A 25,039-nucleotide genomic window follows, 5' to 3' on the forward strand; every position below is an offset into this window, starting at 1 on the left:
ACTAAATACATCTTTAAAAATCCTTTCCTGGCCTTGGAAAGAATCAGCTCATGTGGTTTGCTCAAGAACAGGTTTTTGAGGTGAGGTTTTTGTCTTTCAGCAAGTGTTGGTGGCAGCAGTGGAGCAGGTACAGCGCTGATTGTAGGAATGTTGGGAGTTCTGGTGTGGCTGCACACAGCCTGCTCTGATCCAAGGTTTTGGAGGTTGATGTGACTCTGAGAAGCCACACTCTGTAAGGTGTGCTGGTTTTCACCAGGCAGTAAACACAAGAGCATCCTGTGAACAGCAATCCATAACCCTGGTAATTTCCATGGGATTGATACTCCTGACAAAATCAGTGCAGAGCACTGAGCAGGGCATTTATCTTCCTGTTGCTGTTCCCAGGAATGCTGCCAGAATTGTTTCTTGCAGAGATTTAACAGCACTAGGTGGATAAAGGGTACACATCAGGTGTTTGTCTCTTTCAAAAAGCAAATTGAAAACGACCTTTATCTGATACTTGGTTTGCTCTTTGGCACTGTGAATGAGATCTGTGACTTTCTTAATCTGTAAAATGTCTCCTGAGGTGAGCATGTGATGTTGTGGAAGTAAAATGAGTGTTTTGTTTTGTGGATTTTCTTAAGCAGTTATTGTTTTTTCATCAGTTGGTGTGATTTTGTTTTGCCCTTCGTGTTTCTGTTTTTCATCTCAGGTTAAATCAAGGCACTGAGTAATTTAACTAGTTAAATTACCAGTTCTGTTCCTGTCCCTGTATTTTCATTCAGGTAAAGTTCTAAGCTTCAGTCATTAAAAAATTAGTACAAGTGGACAAGAAACCCAAAAGACAGGAGCTTTTTCTGTGGTTGTTGAAATGAAAGATTCAGCAAGAGAAAAGGAATTAGTAGCTTAACTTCAAAAAGAGAAAAATCTGATGTCCTTCTTGGATTTTTAAATTTTTGACCATTGAAGCACCACAGTTGTGAGCTCACTTTTTACAGCTTTTCATCACCACAAGGGGGACAGTGAGAATTTGCACAGAAGCACTGTGGGCAGGAATCCAGTCTTGGCCTGTTATGGACTTGAAAGTCAGTATTTAATTTGTCAGTAATATGAAGTCAGCCTGGTTTTCTGGAAGAATAGCACCCAGACCTACCCAATAAAGCACTCTGAACTGCTCCTGAAGAATTAAATTGGGAGTGGACATGTCCTTCTGCCACACAAACTGTTCCAAGGGCATGAGAAAAGCCATTCAAATAGGGAATACATGTGAGAAGCCCCATGCACAAACCATGCTGAATGCAGCTGCATGTGTGGAGCTTGTGTGCTTAACCCTTTAGAAGGCTCGAGATTTTGATTGTGTCTCATTTTTGAATCCTTGTGGTGACAGCAGAGCTATATGAAAAATCCTTCAAAATAAACTGCTGTGACCTTTACAATATTTTTTTTTAGTATCAAATGGGTAGAAACATGAAGAAACTTTCTGAAATAAAAATGAAAATCTGCTATATTGTCTGGAAAACTTACCTCATAAAATGTATTTTTAACAGTGTGGCGGATCTTTCAAGAGGGGGGAAGACCGAACTCAGTTTTGTTTCCCAGCATTTTTTTGCACTTGGTGTCATCTCACCCATGATTGAATTCTCTTTAGGTTACCAAGTGTTGAGCTTTATCTTTTTTCCCTTTGTGCTTGGGAGCATGTTTCCATGGACCACTGTGCAGAGCAGCCTGTGTGTGAGTGAAGGCACTAAAGAATGTGCTATTTCTGAATTCCTGCATTAGATGCTTTTTTGAAATCAGGTTCTGAGCAGAGTTGGGCTCTTACCCTGAAACAGGTTTAAAATATTAACCTGCCAGCCTGTCTATATATGCACTTTTAAAGTCACTTTCTTTTTATTCATAGAAGCACTCCAGAATCCCAAACCCTTGGATAATTTCTGGTAGTGGTCGGTGTCCAGGCTGTGGATTGTGTGAACTCTGCTGCAGTGCTTTCTGGCTGATCTTTGTGTTCCTTTTGTTAAACATGAGTTAGCAACAGAAGCTTATTTACCTTTCAGTCTCCATTCTGTCATGTTCTGCATCATTTTATTGCATACTTTCCTCTCTAAAGCAGATTATTCACAAAGCTGGAGACTGCTGCAGTTACTTTGGGCCCTGCTCAGACTGTCTTTTCTCCTGTTTTTAGGTGTGATGGTCAAAATGAAAGTTTGCCAGGAAGAAGGCAAATAGATGGCTTTAATTCCATTTTGTTCTCAGTTTTTTTTAATGTCACTGGAAGTACCAGCTTTTAAATACCTCATATGACTTGACACTGTTGCTGTTACTCTGCTTTGTACCCTTCAGTAATTTCAATTTCAAACTCCTCTGCTTTAGTAGCTCCTGTTAGACCTCAATATGTACCTTATTTGCCAGGATTATCACCTGCCTAGCTCACTTAGTTCTCCTTAATTTTCCTCAGCTTTGTCCTAAATGCTTGTTTTCATTTTGCTCTGAAAACATCTCAGGTGAGTGATTTTAAGAACTGAATGAGTGGATCTGTATTTTAAATGCCTGTCTGGTTCTAAAAGTCAGGCTCCTTCTGCAGTTACCTTTAACTAACTGCATCTGGAAATGGGTTCATAAATCAGTGGCTGATTGATGGACCTGAAAAATAATTAAAGCACCCTTGGGCAACTCTGTGGAGGGCTGAGCATATGAACATTAAAACCAGTGTTTAAAAATGTATGATGGATGTTCCCAGGGAATATTTGTCCTTTTTCTTCTTTTTATATCTGTGTTCTCACAGAGATCTAGCTGGTCTCAGCTAGCTGGCTTGTTTTCTGGAGGCTTTCCATGTTTGTTAGGTGTATGTGCATTTCAGTTTTTCACTGACATAGTTCCAAGTGCTGGGTTTTGTCATTTCTGTCTTATTGCTCTCAGGAGAGCCAGGAGCAGGAAACATCCAGGTAGTCTTGAACTACAGATCTGCAGACAGCTTTTCATGCCCACCTACAGGAAACCATTTTTTTCAGGAATTTCTCTCCTATAAGTCCAGATTCTAGGTTAATAAATATCTGTCTGTGCTATTAGATTACCTGATCTAAAAGGCATTAAGACTCATTTCCAGTAAACTATTGCTACTTGGAGTTGATCCTTAGGAGCCTTGCTTATTTAATTAGTGCTTTAATTCTAAATGGCAGCTCTTTGTCCTGTTTGGTTCACTGGTTCTGCCCTTGTCTTCAGGCAGTGGAATGACTTCATTTGGAATCATCCAAATGCCAAACTCATCTCTCGGAGAAATAAATCAGATGATCCTGACTTCATTTTTCCAGTTTACCTCAATGTTTCAGCATCATCCTGAGGAGTTTTGAAAGTACAGAACTTTCACCCATCATCTTAAGGAAAATAGATGGTCTGCTGTCAAAATCATCTGTAATTAGTGTAGAGAAGTGTTTGAAACAGACAATAAAGCAACTGTCACTGTCTTGAGGATGAAGGGAAAAAAGAAACCTGCATGCTTCATGTTACATTATTTCTTGTTGCTCAGGCTGTTTTTCTCAGCATTATGATAACATTGTACAGCTATTGATTTATTCAAATCCTCTTCTGGAGTTGGTCTTTTTGTGTGTCTTCCTCACCTCTAAAAATTGAATAAGCCCCAGACAAAAATTTCAGACCCAGTATTTGGAAAGAGAAGCTATAAACTGCTGAAGAAAATCTTCTGTGTAGATCTGACATTCCGTTTTTTTCTTAAAATAAGCTTCAAGAAATATTTTTCCAAGGATATATTGTGTTGTATTTTGACTTCATTATAAATTTGCTTTATCAGTTTTGTAAGATGTGATTTATTTCTTTCTCATCCATACATGCCCATGCTGGTGGAAATATACAGCTCAGTGTCTTCTAATAGCTTTTGCTTCAGAAAAGACTTGCAAAATTTTAATTTTCTGTCTTTAATGTCCTCTGGCAAAACCAAATCTTTGGTTTAGGTACAGTAGCTGCTCTTACGAGCATGTGAGTGAGGAGAGCTGAGATACCTCAGTAAGTGTAATTAAACCATGCTTGTTCTCCCCAAACTGTTGATTTCTGAATGTTCAATTAGAGCCAGCTTTAATGCACTGAGCAGACTGGTCTCCAGAGGGTGATGGCTTCAGTGGTGTAGTTCATTAAGAAGCTATCAGAGAATTCCCCAGGGAACAATTTCCACAGGATTATCCACTTGCCCTGCAGTAACCACAGGGACAAATGTCCAGGAGTCAGTGACAAAGTGAGGGATGGGAGAGGAGTGTTCTGCATGCTTGGCACTTCACAGCTGCCTTGGTCTGGGACAGGAACAGCCTGGAATGGGTCCTGTTTTCTTTCCACTCCTACATTTATGTACAAAAGAAATGGTTTTCCAGCCTTCCTCCTTGTTTTGTGTTTGCTAACTGGAGCAGTTTATGCCTTTTGAGTTACCCAAAGCCCTGTGGGGAGCTGCTGTTGTGTTTGGGTGGGAAGCACAGGCAGGGATGACAGACACATGGCAACTGAGGTGGCTTTTGTGGGTGGCTGAAGAAAGGTGGCATTCACTTTATCACCTTATTCTAGGTGGAAACAATGTTTTTCAACTTTTGCAAGATTAGAGTGGAGCAGGAGAGGAAATATAAAAAGAGATTTTATTTGGGAGGAGACAACTTAGGAGAGAAGAAGTTTTTTGCCAAGCTAAAAAGTGCCTATGTCTCTGGAAGGAAAACATTTTTTTTTGATCCCCAGCACCAGTGATTATTTGATGGGTTGGGACAAAGTGTGCTTGGTTTTTTAGGCTGCAGTGAAGAGGGGAAGCTGGGCTTCTTTTTAACAGATAGTGGAAGAAGGGAAGAGGAAAACCACCTTGAGGTGGTGAATAGGCAGACACGACAGCAGAGAGCTGCCCCAGGACTTGGCTGTGCATGGCCTGGACTAGAGCAAGCTGGACTTTACAGGGGCATTTCCAGCCCTTTTTAAAACAAACCAAAAAAATTTGCTTCAGACGTGCTTGTATAAATGACTGATGCTCCTTTTGTTCATCTGACTGGGTCAAATTGTTTATAAAGAACTGTTTAGCAATGAGCTTTGTTTTGTTCAGTCTGTTAGATTAGAAATACTTCTTGGATCTCCTAAGGGAATTTCTTTGATTGGAAGTTTGGTAGGTGCTTTTGTCTGGTTTGCTCTCTTCTTAAATTAATGTATTCAATATACTTTGCCTGTTAAAGGAAAATCTTAATGTAATCTCAATTAATTTCATACCTCAAAAACATTGAGGTAAACTGGAAAATGTTAATTTAATCTTAATTTACAGTTTCCATGTTTGCTCTCTCTCCAGAAGTGCTTGTGCTTGTCTTTCTGAACCCCTTGTCTGTGGCATGGTTTCAGTGGCATTGCTTTTGTGAAGTGGCTCTGAGAGCTGTCACTTGGCAAGATCAGTGACTGAGCTAGGACCTCCTAGAAATGCAAAGCTTTGAGACTCCCTGGCCTCAGGAGAGGCTGTTTCAAAAGCTGCATTGAGGATTTTGAGTCACTGCTCTTGAACTTCAGACACTGCTGCAGCAGCAGGTTTTTTCTCCTCGTTTGGCATGCCGTAAACAAATCTGTTGCCAGGGGTTTAGTGTAACTTTTCACTCAGATGCAGCACAAAAATAGTGCAGAATGAAAAGGGACAATTATAAAGGGGTGTTTAGAGCAGTCTGTTGATCTTCTGACTTGCTTGTGTTGACTTCCCCATGCTCCAGCCCAGGATGGCGGCAGTGCCATGGAGCAGAGTGTGCTTCTCTCATTATTCTGTGTTCCCCTCACCCACTGTGGATTTAACCAGGTGCTGCTGTGCTTGGGAGCCCCAGTTCCTGATTCCTGATCATTGCCTCCTCTGAACTAACAGAATAGATGTGAACTAAACCCATTTGCATATCCAAGACTTGCCTTGGACTCCCAAAGGCATCTGACCCACAGGTGACAGCTGATGGCAACCTCTGGGACACCACACCGGGACAGCCTGGGCAGGCTGGAGCAGGAGCCAGATAAAGCAGTTTGAGGAATGTGGCAGCCCAGGCTGCAGGTCCAGCACACAAAGCAGGTGTGGTACAAAAGCAGAGGCTCTCAGCTTTGCTCTGTGGCTGCCCCTCAGCAGTGGTACCCTTGTCCTCTGTAACTTTGATGTTAAACCCAGAGAAGTCTCAGAAAAGCAGCTTTGTAAAGGAAGCAGCTTTGTCAGGTGCAGATGTCTGATCTTACACAAGTGGGGTCTCACTAAAGTGCACCGCTGTCAAGGTGTGCACCATGAACATTTCCAGAGCCACCTGCCATGCTCCTCCCTGTGAAAATCACCTTTAAAAACTCCTGCACATGGGCTTAACTTCGTTTTCAGGCTATTTAAGCCACAAGTTCAGTAAATATTTGAAGCCAAGCTTGATGCTTTATTACACTGAAGGGGAACAGAAGTTTTTGAGTTGTTAAATCTGACAAGATCTTCAGTGGCTTGCACATCCTTTTAGTTCCTCAGGAAAACCCAAAGCAAGCATCTAGGCCAGTGCTTATCTGCATGCAGCCAACAGCTCTGCTGAAGTCAGCAGTGCAGGGTGATTATTTCTGCAGTTCAACAGTGCTGAGTTTTTCAAATACCAAATACTTGCTTCACTTTTGCTCATCTGTTCCATCCCACTTCCCTTTCGCAATATCCTAGACTTAAATCCAAGCTAGCCTCAAGCTCATTACAAAAAGCAATTGTCCTCCGGTAGTAATTTAGCATTATTTCTTATGGAGCCATGCAAGGGTGTAAAATGAATCCAGCAAATCATAAAGCTTGAATAGATGGAAACATCAAAAACGGTATTAAGACTATCACAAGTAAATTATTCAGTAATAATAGTAATGCTGTTATGCTTTTTGGTGTCTAGAGTGGCAGTGGAGATGTACAGCATTCTGACAACTTGTGCCTGTACAAAGGTTTTTGTTGGTTTTTTTTTTGTTTTTTTTTGTTTGATGTTTCCTTCTTTGTTTTTAATAGAGCTCTGTAAAACCAGCCCAAATGAGTCAAGCGCCCCAAAGCATTAAAACCAGGGTCCAGCAAATAAGAATTTGGGAACAATTGATAATACAATGGGAAAACTTGACATCAGATCACCTCTTTGAGCTGCAGCATTCAGTTGTGTGAGGTATCGGAGCTTGTATTGGACAAGAAGGAGTTTTGTCTGCTGAGAGCTCTGCTGGTGTCTGGGGAGCTTCTGGCAGAGCAGGGGGGTCAGAACTGCTCAGAGTTAGGAGAAGATGGGCTCCTGAGGATTTTGGAAGGCGCTGACTTGCTCCTGGTTTGTTCCTTCTCAGCCCTGCTGGTGCTTGAACAGCTGTGGAGAGTTTGTACCCCTGGGAATGCAGGTTTGGCATTCAGGAGTTAGAAATGGCCTGACCTCAGAGTACTCAGGTGACCTTGTACCTGTTCAGGATGGTTTTAATGCTCAGTGTTGTGGTTCTGCAGCACATTCTGCAGCTGCAGCCTGCTGTGCTATGGTGTAGGTAGAAAGCAGCTTCTGAAAATGTCATTTTTCCCTGCAACTCTGCCTCCCTGAAGGACAATGCAGCCTTAGAGGGCAGCAGTGGAATGGGATCCTGAGCTTTGGGCACAGAGGGGTTGCCCAGAGCTGCTGAGCACCCTCTGATCCGTGGATGGTGGAAAATCAAGTGGAAATTGAGACCTTCCTGCCTTTTGCTGCTCTCCATGCCCACAAATCTTTCTTTAATCTGTGACTTTGGCACATCACTGCATTGTTCTAATAATTTATCCCATGGATTAATACAGGTGTCCTTAATACCATGCTCTGCTGGCCTCTGCTGTGCCTGGTGTCTGTTCCAGCAGCTGAACAAGCACAGAAGCTTAAATAAAGTGTGAAACAATGATTTCCATCCCTTCTTTGAAATAATTGAATAATCAACTAATTAAAATTGAAACCTTCAATTTCTCCTGCTTGCCAGGGAACTGGCAGAGTTGTTCTTTGGGAGTGAGGATGACTGCTCAGCACTAGAGTCTTAAAATTTACAGATAACTGGAATTAAATGTCTGGGTCACCCCTTTTGTGCAGTTGATACGTTGGTGCTGCCACGTTGAAAAGTTGCTGTCTTTGCCACACTTGAGAAGGTGCTGAGGCTGGAAAGGCTGACGGTGCCATCCCTGCTGGGCAGATGGATGTTTTAAAAGCAGATAAACTGAGTGAGTTGTTTGTGCAAGAGCAGAGGGAAATTGGATTGTGCGAGGCTCTTGGATGCAGAGTGCTGACATCGTGTCTTGTTCATTAGGGCATAATTGGACAGAGTCCTTAAGGGATATGGATTTCTGTGGTCTACACTATCAGCACAGGGCCCAGAACAGGAAACAAGCTCAAATACACTCATTTATTGAAGTTCTTTGCTGTGCATAGGAAATTTGGTACTTTGAGGCTTTATCTTTATTGTAAATTTGCATTTTAGCTGTGGAATGACTTGAGACGTGTGCTTATGTAAGAGTAGTATTTCTCTGTACTCCTACTACAGCTCACCCTCTTTTCTCTGATACTTTGACAGTTTCAAATATTTGTTTGACCCCTCTTTAATTTTAAGAATAGATTGCTGAATTAATTTTCATTACCCAGCCTTTAAACTAAGCAGTGCAGTTTTCAGCTGACGGCATATCCTAAGGTATCACTCCTTTCCTTGAATGGAGGAGCAACAGCAATACACACAGAAAGTTGTGACCTTCTGTTTGAAATATGCACTATTTGGTTTTGGTGACTTCTAAATATCAAGTGACCATGAAATGGGAAAGCTTTTTCAACATTTTAATTTAAATTAGTAAAACATTACTCGTAATCTAGATTTTTTTTCCAATTATTTCATGGATTAATAGAAAAATAAAGTTTGTGAACACGTTCAAAACTCCTGAAATGCCTGTCTGTGTTTTTCTTTGCAGGATATTGTCTGGGGGTTAAACTCTTTATTTACTGTAAGTAATGAAATACTTTGCATGTTCCCTTTTCTTTTTCCTGCCTGGTTGAGTTTCAGCATCACCTAATGACAGCCTTGTGTGTTGCCTGTAAAAGTTTAGGTGTTTATTTCCCTTGGCTTCGGTGGGTGTTGGACAAGTATGAAATCAGATTGTGCTTTTGTTTGTGGAACTCATCCAGACTGTCTGAAATGCCAGCTTTTTGTACGTGGATTTTACTTTGGTTAGAAATATTTGGGGATATTTTGCTAACAAATTATTTGGGATCTTCCACACAGTATGAAACTCTTTCTGCTGATTTGCAGGAAATAGAAATGCATACTGCTCTGAGAAGGAATTGTGTTGGTGTTAGTCTTTTAAAAAAATCCTATTTAGGAATTAATGACTGCCCTGCAGTCTCATTCCTTGTTAGCATAAAACCTGACTTGTCACAGAATTTGGGATTTTATTCAGGCATCCCATTTCCTCTCCTTTTTTTAAAAGATTTTTTGGGAGCACGGAACCTGTAATTGCAGGTGCACCTTGAAAATGGAGGAGAGGGCAGGAAGCTGCAAGAGGCAGGCAGGATGCAACAGCTGCTTTTGCCCTAAAAGTGGAGAGAAGCTAAGTTTTTACAAAAGTTACGTTTTTTAGGGATTCCTGTCCCCAGCCATTGCTGCTGGGTGGGAAGGTCAGGAGAAAGCAAAGAGCAGTAGAAAGGTGGTGGCTACATTTGTCCTCTCCTCTGGAGGGGGCTGCCCCAACCACTCCAGGGTGTAGAAGGAAACTTGGATTTCCTGGCATCCAAAGTCTTGGTTGTTTTTTTCAACACTTCTTTGGTAAATTGATGTAAAAGTTTGGAGAGCATTTGCTTTTCCAGCAAAAGTGAATTGCATTTCACTTTTTTTCACAGTCAGTCTCCCTGTGCATGCCAAGTAAGTGGAAAGCAGCAAAATCCTCAGGGGCAGAGCTGCATAAAATAAAAATATTGGGAAGGAGCTGCAAAGAGGGGTGGTCCTGCCTAGGAGACCACAGGGATTTGTCATGGCTGGTGAAGAGCTGTGCTTCCCTCCTGGATTCCCCTCACCCCCAGCCTCTTGTCAATAATTAGGCTTTGAAAAGCTGGCACTGGGATCACACTGCTCTGGCAGATTCATTGGGGGGTTTATTGAAGAAAAAGAGTGAAAATGAGGTGGGTTGGTGTCCTGATTGGAGTGAAACTTGGGCTTTGCTGCTGAAGACGAGTTGGGGACTGCCAGGAGCCTTTCACTTTGTGGGACAGTGGTTTTTCACTCTTCACACAGACTGGGGAAAGATCTGGGCTGCAGACAGAACAGGAGCCTTGTGATTCAGTGTTATTTTTAATGATGATTCCTCTTCTCCATTGTTTGTAACCCTAGACCTTCTCTACTTGCAAAGTTAGTGTTTGAGATTAAACTGGGAGGCCTGAGGTTTGTTAGGACTAGTTCTGCTCCCTGACCCCACACGTCCTTAGTTCTCAGGATCTTTGCACTCCTTTTCCTCTAGGCTCTGTTTTTCCCAGAGCACTGAAACTTCCCTGTCAGGCTCCAGGTCACATAGCTTCTTCACAGAGAGAGTGAAGCTGCTTTTCTGTGGAGGTGGAATTAAGGAAACTCCTTCTTTATCAGCACACTGTTTGCAGAAGTTTTTTTGAAGGTTTACTTTGCCCTCTAACAAAAATCAACAGGAATTGTGCCTCCTGCAAGTTCGACTGTTCCTCCAAAATTCAGCTTTCCCATAGAAATGTATTTACTTCCAGGGAGAAGTGTTATGGGGCCCACACCAGAAGGGTTTAAATGCCCTGGTGCTGTTATCATTTACTTGCCCTGTGATTTGGTTTCCAATTGCCAGATGACTCATTTGCATTTACCTTTGGCAGAGGCAGTGATGAAATGATGAAATTGCACTGCCCTTGCTGCCCTGTTTGCTTTGTTCCATTGTCTTGTTCCTGAGGGCTTTGGGCTCCTGGTGATGCAGTGAGTGGGAGCCCCTCAATGTTCTCTCTTTCTTTTCCAGGATCTTTTGAATTTTGACGATCCTTTGAATATTGAGGCTGCAGAGCATCATTTGCGTGACAAGGTGAGTCAGTGGTTTATTTAAGGCAGGTTGTTCCTAAACAAGCACACATTCTGTACTCAACAGTTCCCAGCCAGTCCTTTTAGAGTGCTGGAGCTGCTGCTTGAGGTAGTTGAGTGACTCATTGTATCAGCAACCAGTTATTCAAACAAAAAGTGCTTTCTCTGGGAAAGCCAACTCCACACAGCAGTGTTAGTCACCATGTGCTGGGGCTGTGCAGCAAGCTGATGGTGAGTTGGTCTGGCACGGTGACATGAGTGACCTTTGCCTTAGAAGATCTGTGAAAAGATCTCCTCTGTCTCATTCCAAAGGCAGCTCTTTTACTCAGAGCTATTCCATGTTGCATGTATTTATAAAGCCAGGAGAAATCTGGGCAAGTTTGAAGAACAGGATCGGAAACTTCTGTTTTCTTTTTCTTCATCCTAATTTTCATGTGTCTCTTATGGACTGAGCAAAGCAGAACATGGCCTGGTGAACATAAATGAGATGTACTGCTTACCTCTGAGCAAAAGTGCCGATTTCTCCAAAATTCCATCATGTCATGGATGTATTCCTCAAGCACATGGAACTCACACCTAGTATGTTCAAGACATCTTGTTCTAATTAAACTCTTCCAACACTTTTGTTGAAGTTAACCTTTAAGACTGCAGAAAGTTTCCAGGTAAGCAAGTGTTGATTTGAAGAGTTCATTGAAAGTACAGTCAGGCAGTGCACCTAATTTATCTCATTTTTTCAAGAGGAAATACCAGGATTGCACGTTCATCTTTCCAGCTATTTTTTGATTAATGAGATCTTGTAGCTATTCTGGTATTCATCCATGTTTGCAGGGCTGAGATGAGAACATACAGCAAAGCTGGAAAAAATTATCTGCAAACCTCCTCTGGGAGAGAGGGGTCTTTGTGGTGTTATTTTAGCATGGAATCACAGAATGGTTTGGGTGGGAAGGAACCTTAAAGCCCATCCCGTTCCACCCCCTAGCCCTGGGTGGTTCAAATTGCTGTCCTGCACCTCAGCCTCATTGAGAGATTGGAAATCCTGGGAATCCACAGAAGGGAAAATGCTACCTGATTTTAAAGACACACCTCCCTCAAAACCAGAGGTGAGCCTCAAAAATAGGTACTGCTACACTAATTAACTAATTGCATGGGAGCTGTTTGAAGAAGTGAAGAGGAAATTGCGCTTTTTTTTTGACAGTCTTCTAAATCACAATTTTTTTGGGGAATAAACATTTTTTTTTGTTTAGTAAACTCTTAATGGTCTCATAAGTACCTGTAAAATTGATATTATGACATTTTAATTTTTTTTGAGCTTATCTGAATTTAATATATGTGTTTTATAGCACGAGGTAGGGATGGATTTTCTGTAGTGTGTTTTGTGGTAACATCAGAAAAACCCAGTGATGCCTTTGTGGAGAGAATAAATAATGGAAGGGAGAGGAAAAGCTGCACTTGCAGCCTGAGTTGTTTTTTTTGCTTCCCTCTGACAGAGAGGTCATATTTTACATAAACACTTTGTTGTGGAGTCAGACTGCTGTGGTCCCATCCTGGCTCTTAAGAAATACTTGCAATGCCCAATAGGATTACATGGGAATGCTCATTAGTTTTCTTCCCTCTGAGACTTGTTTGCATGTGTAATAGGATTATGCAGATAGTGGATATGTAATATATGCTTGCGTGTGCAGTATCTGTATGAACAGATGTGCAAATCCATCCATCCAGAAACAGCTGTGCACACAAACATCTGTGTGCAAGGGAATCCTGGGAGTGTGGGGTGTGTGACAGCCAGACCACTGCACCCAGGGCTGTCCCCTGTGCTTCTCCCAGGGGAGATGGCTCAGAATTTCACTGAGTCCCTTCAGATCTGAAATCCTGGCATTCCTTTGCTGACATTCCAGGCTGAGCCTGGCTGCTCCAGAGGGTAACAGCTAATCCCAGGCCTTGCCTGTGCTTATTGAGAACTGAGGCTGGGCTTTGGTCAGCTCCAGGTCATCACAAATGACTCCTGCCTTGCAGATGCTCGAAAAATCACATCAGAAGTAGCAAATTCTTCTTGCTAATTCTTGGGAAACAGCTGTGCTGGATTCCCAGTTTGTGTTAGATCAGGCTGGAAGGGGCAGTTGTGATCCCTTCCTCTGTAAGGCACCTCTCCATTCTTGCATTTTATCTGTGGTGTGTAACTGAGCACATACTTACAGCTTTTGGAAAAGCAGCCTTGTTCTAAGATGTAAAATGATACAAAATTCAGAGCTCAAGTTCTAGAAATTGATTGTTTTATTAACCTGTCTTACCTGTGTTAATGCAAGCTTCAGCTTCCAGCCCTCCAGACTTCCTTTAGCTCCAGGAAGGAGCTGTCAGTTACTGAACTTGTTCCTTTGCAGCTTCCTTCAGTCAGTGCGCATCAAGTCACTTCTGCAAATTATTTTTAAAAATAAATATGTTCGTTTATGCAGCTTTACTCATTCTGCAGTTCTCCCACACACGCCTTGCTAGGTGCCAGTAATTTTTTGGCTGGCTGTACAACAAATTTGGGCAACATCTATTTTCCCAAATGCTGGGCATCCCTGGTTCCCACATTGCTCTGCAGTTGGGTCACAGTCACTGGAAGATAAGCAAGCATCCTCTCCTGGTGTAGAGCTCAATAAATCAGAATAAAAAATTATTGATGTCTCTATGTAAACTAAGCAAGGAGTTGCCCAGCGTTGTCTTCTCACACTGATAGAATCTCAGCTGTTTGCTGATAGGAGTTTTCTTACTGAGTTTAAAGAAGCTCTTACTTATTAATGAGCTTGGAGCACTCTGCATTTAGCACAAAAGTCAGTCAGTAGTTATGGATAGCCAGAACCACTAATTATCAATCAATTCCATGGATTCTAAAGCAATGAGCAAGTATTTAAGTTTTAATGACTACTCACTTAAAAATGGTGTGAGCTAAAAATGGCAGGATTTGCTGGCTTTTATACAGCAGGCACACAAAGCTTGACTGATTTGCTCCGTGGCAGCCAGGTAGGCTGAATACTGAAACATTGGGGATCTTGGGAAGATCCACGCTCTGGAAGAGCTTGGCAGTGGAAAACCAAGTGAGCTTAGTGCTTCAGGACTTGGTATTCCTCATGCAGAGGTGCTGCGTCTGTGTTTTGTTAGCTGAAACCTGGGAAATACTTTCTGTATGGCCATCGGTCATGGCTGGTTTGGGAGCTGCCTCAGGACATTGTGATTTGCCAGTGTAAAACGTAAAAGCCTTTACATTCTCTAGTGGTGTTCACTTCTGCCAAAAAACATTTCAGAGCCATTTGTGCAGCACAAAGCAGAAGATTCACTGCACACTTGGTGTGGTTTAAAGTAGAAATGTTTTTTCCAAGTATTCCTTAGATTTGTTCCTCACTTAGGCCTGCTGTGTCAAGAACCCTAATGCTGTGTCCTATTTGAATTATATTTACCCTGTATTTATGCAATTCAGGCACACTTTTGTCATCCTGCAGACTAGCAATCGCTCATTTATTTTTCATCCCTGTGATCTGGAGTTGTTTCAGTAGTAGGAGAAGCTGAGTTCCATCTCCCTGTGTTGTTTTCCTGCATGATCTTTCCATCTCAGTGAAACCCATCAGTCAGCATTCAGTGCTTTGTGCTGTGTCCTTGTGAAAGACTGAGGTAGATTACACTTGGCAGGGAATTTTTCTTCTTCCTTGTGAAAATCCAGTTTATCATCTTCACCTGCAGCTCTGAAGTGCCAGAGCTGAGAAATCTAACAGGAAGAGGTGTGTGTTTGCCAAGGACCCACTTCTAACACATTTTTTACTTAATTCAGTGAGCCCTGATTTTATTTGCCTCCTCTTTGGAAAGCGGCATTTAACGCTCAATTATTTTGCATAGATTTGTGCGGAAGAGTTTGGCTCTGGATTGGCATCTGCAATTCTTTTTTTTTTAATTTTTAAATTTTAATTAAAGGTTTCTCTGGGTGATAAAAAACCAAGTTTTTATTTCAGGATTGTTTCTGTGGAGGTGGATTTATGAAGTTTATAGTGTTATGGAATCTGAAGCTGCCTCCTAAGGTTTTCTCTCAGGATTGTAAACAGCCTCAGTTCTTTAGGAAACTTGGCTTAAAATACCCAGTCCCTCCTCTCAGTTGCTTGTGGTCCTTGGAGGTTGTTCTGATGAGTCTTGTGGGGTGACTGTTTTCCTGAAGTTACTCGAGGACTGTCGTGTTGTCCTCACTAGTGAGAGCACTGCTAATTCCATTAGAAATTCCATTGGTAATTCAGAGCAGTTGCTGAGTACTGATTTCACTGAAGAATTCTTATAACATTTTGTAACTGTAGGCAGTTTTTTAGAGTCTTTAAACAGCAGACAGTTCAGAATTTTTGTAGAAGAGTCTTAATTTCTCAATCACTGCCCAGAGCAGCTGTGGCTGCCCCTGGATCCCTGGAAGTGTCCAAGGCCAGGTTGGAAAAGGCCTGGGATAGTGGAAGGTGTCCAGCCCATGGTAGGGGGTGGAATGGGATGAACTTCCAACCCAAACCAGTGTGGAATTCCATGAAACCCCTGGAAAACTGGGCAAGAACCAGCAGCACCTGACAAAGTGTCAGGGCCTGGGCCAGAGACCTCCCGAGAGCAGGTGAGCCATGGCAAGAGAAGGTTGTCAGCAAGTAGGTAATGAAAGTAAGAAACAAATACAGATTTTCTGCAGAGGATCTCCAAGCATGCCTTTGGAAACACACTGAGTTGAATTTCCCCCAGAATTACCATTGCCCAGCACAGCCTCCTCAGTTCTGGAGCCACCAGAAACCAGCAGCAGGTTGGGATTGTAAAACTTGTTTCACCACGAGTGAGTTCCTCCTTCTTGGTTTGTTCTTTTTTTTTTTTTTTTTTTGTTTTTAATCCAAGACTTTAGGTCTGGCCTGGGAATCACATCTCCAAGTGGAAAGGGATTCCTGTCCTCAGGTCTCACCTCAGGTTCTGTCAAACACCAATCTGAGAGCCTGGTGCTCTCTTCTCAGAGTTATTCCCCAGGGTGCTAAATGCAGGAGCTGGCAGATTTGGGATCTTTCATCTCTGTTGAAGGTTGGAGTAATTTTATCCTTGCACTGCTGATGCCTTTAGACAGCTAAAGAGTCCCAGAGCTTTCTGCCTCTGTGTCATTTCAGATCTGATCCTTCTAAATGCTCCTCCAGAATAATGGCACGGCCAGCTGTACTTTCATCCTCCTGGCTTTTTGTTTCTGTGCTCATACATAATAAGGGCATAATTACATTTAGATTTAAGCCTTCCTTCAAATTCCATTTTTCTGTATAGCTGAAGAAAAGCATTTGAAACTAAATAATGCCTTCAGATTTGGATTCTGTTTTATCTCTTCATTGATCATGTTGAAGTTGGCTTTCTTCTGTTAATGTAATTTCCTATCCCAGGAGATCAGTCTGTTTGAAATGCTTTTTGATACATCTGAATGAAAAGCATGCTATAAATGCCAGTGTGCCACAGGATCCTCTAAGCAGGCAAACTAACACAAAATAAATTTCAACTTGGAAGTTTGGGGAAGAAAATATTCATTATCTGTATTTCTTCCTCAGATCTTCTGGCTTAAAGTAATTTATTTAAGTGATCTTACAGTAGCTTCTTTGTTTCTCTGTTGTACCTGCTCTGTGTTTGTCATTTTTATATCAATGGCATATTTGAATATTTAGCTCCTGTGGGGATTTTTTCTGTTCAGAAGACATCAGGCCTTTTCCTTGCCACTTCCTTGCCTCCAAGCTGCTTAGATTCTGGGGTTTTTTTCCAGTTTATTTTTGACATAATTCCTTGAAGGTTACATCTGTCTGAGATTAGAAACATTATCCACTGATCTGTAGTAATTATTGGCCAGTTTGGGTGCAAAACAGCTTGTTTGGATAGCAGTCACCAAAATTGTCCAAGATTCTCTAAAATACATTTTTATATAAAACACTTAGAGAATATAAAGTATAATGAAATTTCATGGACTGTGGATGCTGCATCCTGTCACTGTGCGTTTCAGAGGAGATGTTATTTGTGGTAAAAAGCATTAGAAATAGCTCTAAACAAGCATTTTATTTTCCAGATAATTGTGGATAATCCATGAAGGATAGTGGTCCATGAAGAAGCAGAATAGTTGAAACGCTCTTCTTTCACAAAGTATTCCAAAGCACATGGGTGGCTCAAAAGTCAAATACCTCCATGACCCAAGTTGATATCACGTTTCTATCTGAATGTTTCTTTATTGGATTACAGCCAGGGAATGCAATCCAAGAGTTTTTAATGGCAAACTGCTTTCTCTAATGCCTTCCCTAAGGAATTTTTAAGAAAAAATGCTCATTTAATTCATTCACACATTATTCTTAGCCCAGTTGTCTTTGTCAGGCTTTTCACCCTTGCAAATGGTTTCCCATCACAGCCAGCTGGAATTTTTCTCCAAACATATCCCTATAAAATTCTCTATTCAAACAGTGACAGTGATACATGAAGAGTTCTGATAATTACTGTTACCATTTTTCAAGCTCAAGTGTCAGATGCTTATTGATGACTCAGGGCAGCTGGAAAATTTGCTTTAGAACAGAGAAAATACTTCAAAGACGTTTACTTGAATGTAGCCTTTTAAAGTATTTTTTTATTGTTGTGTTTGAGCTGGTGCTGGAGGAGCAATGTGCTGGGTGTACAAGGTTCTCATGAGGCATGAACAGATTGAGCTGGATTATTTTTGAGGGGTTCAAAAAACCAAAGTATCAAAGTTTGACCTCTTGAACATGGCATAAAGGAGTGGGAAATCAGCAATGAACAAAAATTTCTGGAATTTATTTCTGGCACTGTGCTGGTGGTTGGCTGGGTTAGGCCTGCATTCATTTTGACAAAGTGACAGGAGAAAAGGGGATTGGTTACAGCTGCCAAGGGAGGTGTTGTCAGGGAGTGGGGCTTTTCCGTGGACTCCAGCCCTCTGTTGGCAGACTTGAAAGGAACCTGTGTGAAAATTCAGCTTGTCACCATGTCCTGCCTGCCTTGTCACGAGTGTGAATAATTCAGTAACAAAAGCTACCAAGCTAGAATATTTTTTTTCCTGCTGTCTTGAAAGATATTAATTTCAGTAGTAGAACATTTACTGTGTAACCTCCAAATTAATTTCCATGTGAATCACAGAGTGGTGTGGTTTGGAAGGAACCCTCCAGACCATCCAGTGCCACCTCTTGCCATGTGTCACCCTCCTCTATCCCAGGATGCTCCAAGCCTTGTCCAGCCTGGCCTTGGACACTTCCAGGGATGGGGCAGCCACGTTCATTTGGGCAGATTTTGTCTTAGCACTGGGAAAAAAGAATCAGACTCTGTACAAGTTCTGCAGGAACAATTTACCAGCCCTGTGTGTTGAGAGCCCTTTAATCCAGCACCCCCCTGGGTTTCCTCATCTGGACTATCACAAGGATGGTGGTTATCACATGAGCCCTCCTGTGGTTAGGTAGAGCTCTCCACCGTGTCAGCTCCTGGTCAGGCACTCTGTGTGCTTGGATTTCAGAGATGGTATCCTGCAGGATTGGGCAATTGCTTTTACTGCATCAACAGAAACGAGTTTTAATGGTGCTGCTGGCCAGAAGAGCCTGTTGGGGTGTGTGTGCCCCAGCAGTGAAATGTGAGCTCAGGGAGCTGGGTTTCTCACATTCCTGCACCATCTAACCCTGCTGGACTATCAACATAACCCTCAACTCAAAACCAGCCCTTTTAACTCCCCCAGCCCTTCCAGGGCTCGGTGCAGAAAACAACAGCTGCTTTGGATTCTTCAGTAGTATTGAGCATATGAACCCCTGGGCTAAAATCCCTCTGGAGAAAGAAATGGGGAATTCATTTAATAGGGGAGAGAGTAAACCAGGTCTGGGTGAATTTGGAATATTCTGGTTTTTGTATTCTCTGAAAATTCACAGATGTCTGCCAGCAGAGTTTAAATAGGTAGGTAACACTGAAAGATGCAACAGGTGGCAAAAAAAAGATGATCCTTTGGTTTAAGGGTCTTACTTGCTTCACCAGGAATGAAATTTGATGTTTTACCACTGCAAATCTGGGGTTTTTTCTTGATTGGCTACAGGCAAGCCAAGCTTTTCACCTTGTCCTGATTTCCCTTATAGTGTTCAGTAGTCACTGTAAGCGATTCCATTTCAGTGTCTTCTGTTATAAACTGAAAAGCAGGTTTAAACAAAAATAGGTGGCTGTTTTATTTTCAGTATCATGAAGTGGTTAATGTTGGTTTAGCCTAGAATTTGTAGGGTTGACACTTATTTTTGTGCGAATAGAATGGGATCTGATGTCCACAAATTGCAGTGCTGGGCAACCAAACGAAATTGAAAGGATGAAGAGGTGTTGTGGTGCTTGGTACTCTGCTGATGAGAATTGGAGTGCTGTGCAGAGGGAAATGATTCACCCCGGGTAGGACAATGGAGCAGTGGGAGGCTGGGCATTCATTTGGATCATCTTCGTCCTGGATTAACAGCCTGACATTTAAATTGCATTCTGTTCCTTACCCTTTCCTTGCATGTCTCAGTCTTGCTGTGATATTCCTGCACAGACAGCCTCTCTCACCTGGTTTATCTGCGCTCTGACAGGATCTCTTTTGAAGGAATAAATACAGACCACTTTTCTCTGCTGTGCTGCCCTTTGTACTCACAGGTGCCAAAGGTTCCCATTGCCCACGTAGGCTAAAATGCACAAGGGAAGAAGCAACCAGCTTTTTAATCCTGACATTCTACTTTTTATTCTTTTAATCTGCCTGCAAAGTAAATCCTTGTTCTGGCTGTCAGCACTGAGGTTGGCCTGTGGCTTAAATCAGTGCTGGGCTGCACTCCCAGCTGAGACTGTCATCCCAGGGTTTTTCTCTGCTACATCTTGGAAACTTCAACCCTCCGGCCTTGTGATAAAGGGAGTAAAGAATGTTTGGCAAGGAGCTCAGTGCAAGACCAAGGTCTGAGTCACTGACAGTGTCACAATTGAGTGGATAAGCCTTCCCTCTCCTGGGAAGCCTCTGGCACTGCCTGACACTGACAGAAAGGCTCCACCAGGGTTTTGAAACCATTCTCCTTGTGCTGCTCAGGGGAGAGTTGCTCTTCATGGTTGGCAGAGGCTTAGGATGAGTGGCCACTCATCCATGATCTATTTGCTGTATTCTACTGGCAATCCCAGCTATAATTCCTGGGTTGAAAGGGAATTTTCTCTCATGTGGGATTAAAGTCTGTGGCCATCTTTTAAAAATAGAAGCAAAGGCTGTGTTCAGGATGGTACTGTCCTGAGCAAGGCATTATAGTACAGATAGCTGCTAAAATAGGTGAAGAAGAAAAGAAAGGTTATGCCTTAGCCTTAGAAGCAATCAATTTAATGTGATTAATGCCAGTTATTTTGAGTGGAGAGATTCAGAACTGCAGGGCACTTCAGGTTTAAAGTAAATTTTTGATTAAAGTTTCCTAGACTGTAGAAATGTAATTGCCATGGGGAAGGAGGGGAATCCCTCCATATATTATAAACTAAACAATGTGGTCTTGAACATACTGAAATACAAGATAATGGCAATTAGATGTAGAACAGAAGGACTTCTGTGGAGCTGAGAGCAAAGGAAATACTGAGTTGACGAGCCTGATGTTTTCCTCCTCCATATCCCAAGACTAAAAACTATCTTTTTAACAAAATGTTCTTGTGTTTGGTGCATCACTGTGCTGTGGACAGATGTGTCAACCCATGCCACTGCTGCTTTTAAAGCTTTTCCGTTCTCTATCCTTTCACTTCTCTGATGAAAGTTGGAGTCTGTCAGTCTGATAGTTTTGTAACAGCAGAAGAATAATTTGAAGAAATAGAAAATTATGGATAATGATGAAAGTAAGGAGCCTCTGGAAAACTTGGCAAGGCAGCTGTCAGGTTGCATGAAAAGAATCTTGTGTTTTTATGTAATGCAAGTTAAAGGACGTGATAAAACATTTCTTTGTTCTCTCTTGCTCATGGCCAGCAGAACCAAGTGAAATGATTCTGAATCACATTAGAGGGGGTGTTTGCTCTGTAGCTGTAGCTTTTCCAGCATTTCATCCTTGAGACATTTCCAGGAGGTATTTTACAGAGCCACCTCTGGGGATGGCAGTGACTCTTGCCACTGATCATGGCCCGCTGAGCTCAGCCTTTCAGCAGATTCATTCCCCCCCTGCCCCTTCACCTGCTCTGTCCTGAATCACGTTGTCCTGGAGCTTCACTGAAGTGAACCTTTAGCAGTTGCTTTGCTTTGTAGTGTTTGTTTTTGGCAGAGGAACAAGGCTTATGCAGGGATGCCATCCATCTGTCCCCCCATGCCAGCCTCCCCATCAAGCCCTGGAGCTTTTAAACACACACTTGGATTTCCATCAGATTTGACAGAGCAGCAGAATCTTCACATCCAGTTCCTGTGGCTGTCACAAAACCAGCAGCAGCAGAGCCTAGGCTGGGAGGGAGCCTCCAGGAAAGCTCCAGGTGGGCTCTGTGGGCACATCCAGCTCAGAGCAGACCCCAGGCTTTGCTCAGGCTGACGTGGTGAAAAGTGCCAGGGGAGTAGTGCTGAGAGTCTGCAGAGCTGTGAGCAGTCACAATTTGCTGTCTTTCCATGCTAAATGTGTCTTGTAAAGCCCTTTCTTGCCTGTGCTCGACATTCCCTGACTGTTGGGGCTCTAGACTCTTGCACACTAAGTGAGGCTTTATTTTGGTAAAGAGACCTCCCCACAAGCTATTCAAACACCACAGGGTGTTCATTGCTTCCTATTGATCACAAGAGCTGCATGTTTTTACTTGCAGTTATCTTTTTTCCTCTTCCCTGTTTAGCCACGTTTGAAGTAATTAGTGGGCACACTGCTGCATGTATGAATTTTTAGGGGATTTTGTGCATTTTCTTCATTTTTGTTGCTGCTGGCTCTTACTCCCAACGTTGGAGCAAGATACGCTGTTAGAGAATTGCTGAAGAAGTAATGGAGGTCAAGGCTTTGAAGTACTGCTTCTTCATTGTGAATTATTAATTCTCAAGGCATACAGAAAGAGTGACATTGTAAAATTCATTGCAAAATTGTGTACTTTGTCACACTAGCTGCTCTGCTTGCATGCATTCTGCTCTGCTTTTCGTAACATCTCCTTGGATTACCTCTTACCATTTTTAGTTGTTTTCCGTTCATCTTCAAACTGGATTTCTCATTTTCAACTCCTCCACACGATTTTGGAATGAATCCAGTTATGTGAAGTTTGGGAGGTCACAGTCTTTCCTAGTGTGAAATTACAGTGAAAAAAGGGAAGTTCCTGAGAGTTTATCGTAACAAGGCTGTGTTAGAAAACAGTTTGGGGTGACACAACTACTTCTATACCCATAGAAACTGTAAAAAAATACTGGTTTAAAACCAGGAACTTCTCAGGCTTTTGATTTCTGGTCTGGGCCAAGAATGCAGGATGCAAATGAATGTTTTCATTTCCCCCCCATTCGGTGTGGGACTTTGTCAAGAACCCTTGTTGATGGCTCTGGGAGAGCAGAAGGGCTGTTCATAGTGGTCAACACAGGGACATCAACAGAGCTGGCTCTCACTATGTTTGCTGCAAGCTGGCTTTGTCAGGACCTCATTTTTTATGTTGTTTGCATTGTAGAATGTTTGAGTTAATGTTGTTGCTTAAACTAGCACGGTCTCAGCCTTGCTGTGCTTGTTTCCTCTAGGCTGGGATCTGTCTCTGTCCTTGGTCTAGCATGAGGTTTTCCACTTAACCCTATCCCCTGGTTTAAATTGATAGCCCTGCACCAGCCCTTGACATCCTGAAACTTCTCTTCCTATTTCCAGATATTTGTGTGAACACTGTTTTTTATTTACAGCAGTACAAAACTGCAGTGATGAAAGTGTGACGGTGCTTTGAACCTTCTTCAGGTGAAATAAGAAACATAGATTTATTCCTGGTTACTGAATCAAGTATCTCTTCCCAGATTTCTTCTAGAGGGGTTATGAAACAACGAAGAATTATTTTATTTAAATGCACTCACAAGGTGTATCTGAAGAGCTGAAGTAGATCTTTACCTTTGGCTAACCTCAGCTTTCCAAGCTTTTACCACACTGGAAAAGAATGTAGTCCCAAAAGGCTTTCAAGCTTGATGTGGTTTTTTTGGAAGCTGTTTAACTTTTGTTGTGGGGTTTTCATTACTCTCTGATTACAGCTTAATGGCTTATTAAGAACAACAGTTCCATCCCAGTCCAAAAACATCTTTTCATAACAATTCTCCCTGTGAGTCATTGCATTTATTTATCTCCATCTTTATTGCAGTAAATCCTTCACTTCCTCTGCTCCCCCAACCACCCTGTTTGGTGTTTGTTGTTCTCACTGAAACCGAGGCAGCCATGGTAGAATACATCTTTGTTTTTCTGCAGCATTTCTGCATTTACGGAGCTGCACTGGGGTTTTTCTTGGATTGCCTCCCTATTTTATGTTCTGTGTCCTTTTTAAAGCCTTTGAAAGCTTTTCCCCAAGAGCACAAAGTGCATTAAATGGCATGTGCAAATGAGCAACAGCACAGCTGCTAATTGTGCTAACAGATGTAAATAGGAAAACCATTACTTGTCTAATGCTGCAAGTATTTATAGCAACCATTACCCATCTTCCATAACACTTTGATTATGGAAGGAGCCTCTCTCAGGTTGATTAAGCTTTTGCAGATGGTTTGATTTGCTGAGGTAATGTGGAAGAAATGCAGATGTTTTAAAGCCTTTGTTTTGGATGCTTCAGGCAACTAAGTGGCTTGAAAGGAAAGCTTTTGCTTTGCATCCCTTAGAAACATCCATGGCTTTTGAAAGGGAACATATGGCAGGACTGTTCACAGGGAATCTGAGCTCTTGGAGCTGTATTCCCCACATGCCTCACCCGCCCTGCCAGGTTAGTTTGAAGATCATTTGCCTCGAGTAGAGCATGACTTGCAAAAGCCTCTGGCCAGAGCCAGGCAGCTCCCGTTTCCTCTGTGCTTGTGATTCATCCATCAAGATCTGCATCCCAAGGACAGAACCTCTGTTGGGAGCGAGTGGCATCCTCACGGGTGGAAGTGTGTTTGCAGCTCAGAGGAGGTTGACCTCAGAGTAATTGGGATAATTCAGGTAATTTTCCTGCAGGGCTTTGGTGTAGCCCTTTGCCACAGTTGGCAAGGTGATCACTGCCTGGGCCAGCCTTGGAGGAGCAGAGGAGACTCCTGCCCTCAGGCACTGAGGCACCCAGCAGTCTCTGCTCCCTAATTCCCATTTTCTATGTCTTCAGAAGCCCAGGTGAAACCTTAAATGGCAATAAGAGACCTGTGGCAGTCTTGGCAAATCCCAAGTCCTTTGGCCCCAGAGGACTCTCAAGGCCTCCATCTCCATCCAGCACCCGTGGGGGTTTTGGACTCACATTGCATTTGATCCAGGGCACCATTTCCTTTGGGAAGCTGCTCTGCTCTCTTCAGCTGACTCAATTCTCTTGGTTTTCCACAAACAGGATTTAGGTGTTTTTATCTAATCCATAGCCTGTTCCTCTTCTAGGAACTTCGGAGAGTCCTTCTCTCTCTTTATCTTTCTCCAGTGGCAGACAGCAGAAAATTTGAGGAAGCATGAGGGAAACGTATCCTGCTTAGGATGTGAAATCTCAAAGCGCAAATGTGCTCAGTGTGTCAGTGAATTGCTGTGTCTCTGCAAGGCATCTTCAGCTTCTCTCTGTCCTGGTAGGCAGGTCAGTGCTTCCCACACCACTTCTGTAACCTACCTCTGTGTGCAGCTATTAAAAAAAAAAAAAAAAGTCCAAACCTTAGTGTTTCTCTTCTTCCTCACAATGCTGCTCTTTTCCAAATAGCTGCAGTGGTGTGTTCTGGCTTTGGTTGTTTATTTTTTCCCTGCAGTAAAAATATCACCTTTTTTCCCTCCCCCCCCCTTAGGACTCGGCTACTAAGAAATCTGCTAAAGCATTTCCTCATCATTTTGCAAAATGACAATTGCTTGGTGTCTAGGAGAATTTTAAAATCCGCAGTTGGGATCACATGCCGTGAAAATGGAGT

The 25,039-nt window shown here is 42.5% G+C and overlaps 1 protein-coding gene across 7 annotated transcripts in view; it reads left to right on the forward strand.

Moving 5' to 3' along the window:
• Positions 1-25,039, forward strand: part of UBE2F (ubiquitin conjugating enzyme E2 F (putative)) — a 54,246-nt gene that overhangs the window by 24,958 nt on the left and 4,249 nt on the right. For 2 of the 7 annotated variants that reach the window (XM_068196595.1, XM_068196598.1), the window contains 2 exons: positions 8,906-8,938; positions 10,955-11,017. In XM_068196595.1, coding sequence (XP_068052696.1) covers positions 8,906-8,938; positions 10,955-11,017 — 96 coding nt within the window. Of the gene's footprint in view, positions 1-100; positions 128-977; positions 1,529-3,198; positions 3,793-4,542; positions 7,912-8,905; positions 8,939-10,954; positions 11,018-25,039 lie in introns of those variants that run through there. The other 5 variants (XM_068196593.1, XM_068196597.1, XM_068196594.1 and 2 more) reach the window with 4 other exon arrangements.

The sequence above is a fragment of the Anomalospiza imberbis genome, chromosome 7 (assembly GCF_031753505.1).
Source record: "Anomalospiza imberbis isolate Cuckoo-Finch-1a 21T00152 chromosome 7, ASM3175350v1, whole genome shotgun sequence".
Taxonomy (NCBI): domain Eukaryota; kingdom Metazoa; phylum Chordata; class Aves; order Passeriformes; family Viduidae; genus Anomalospiza; species Anomalospiza imberbis.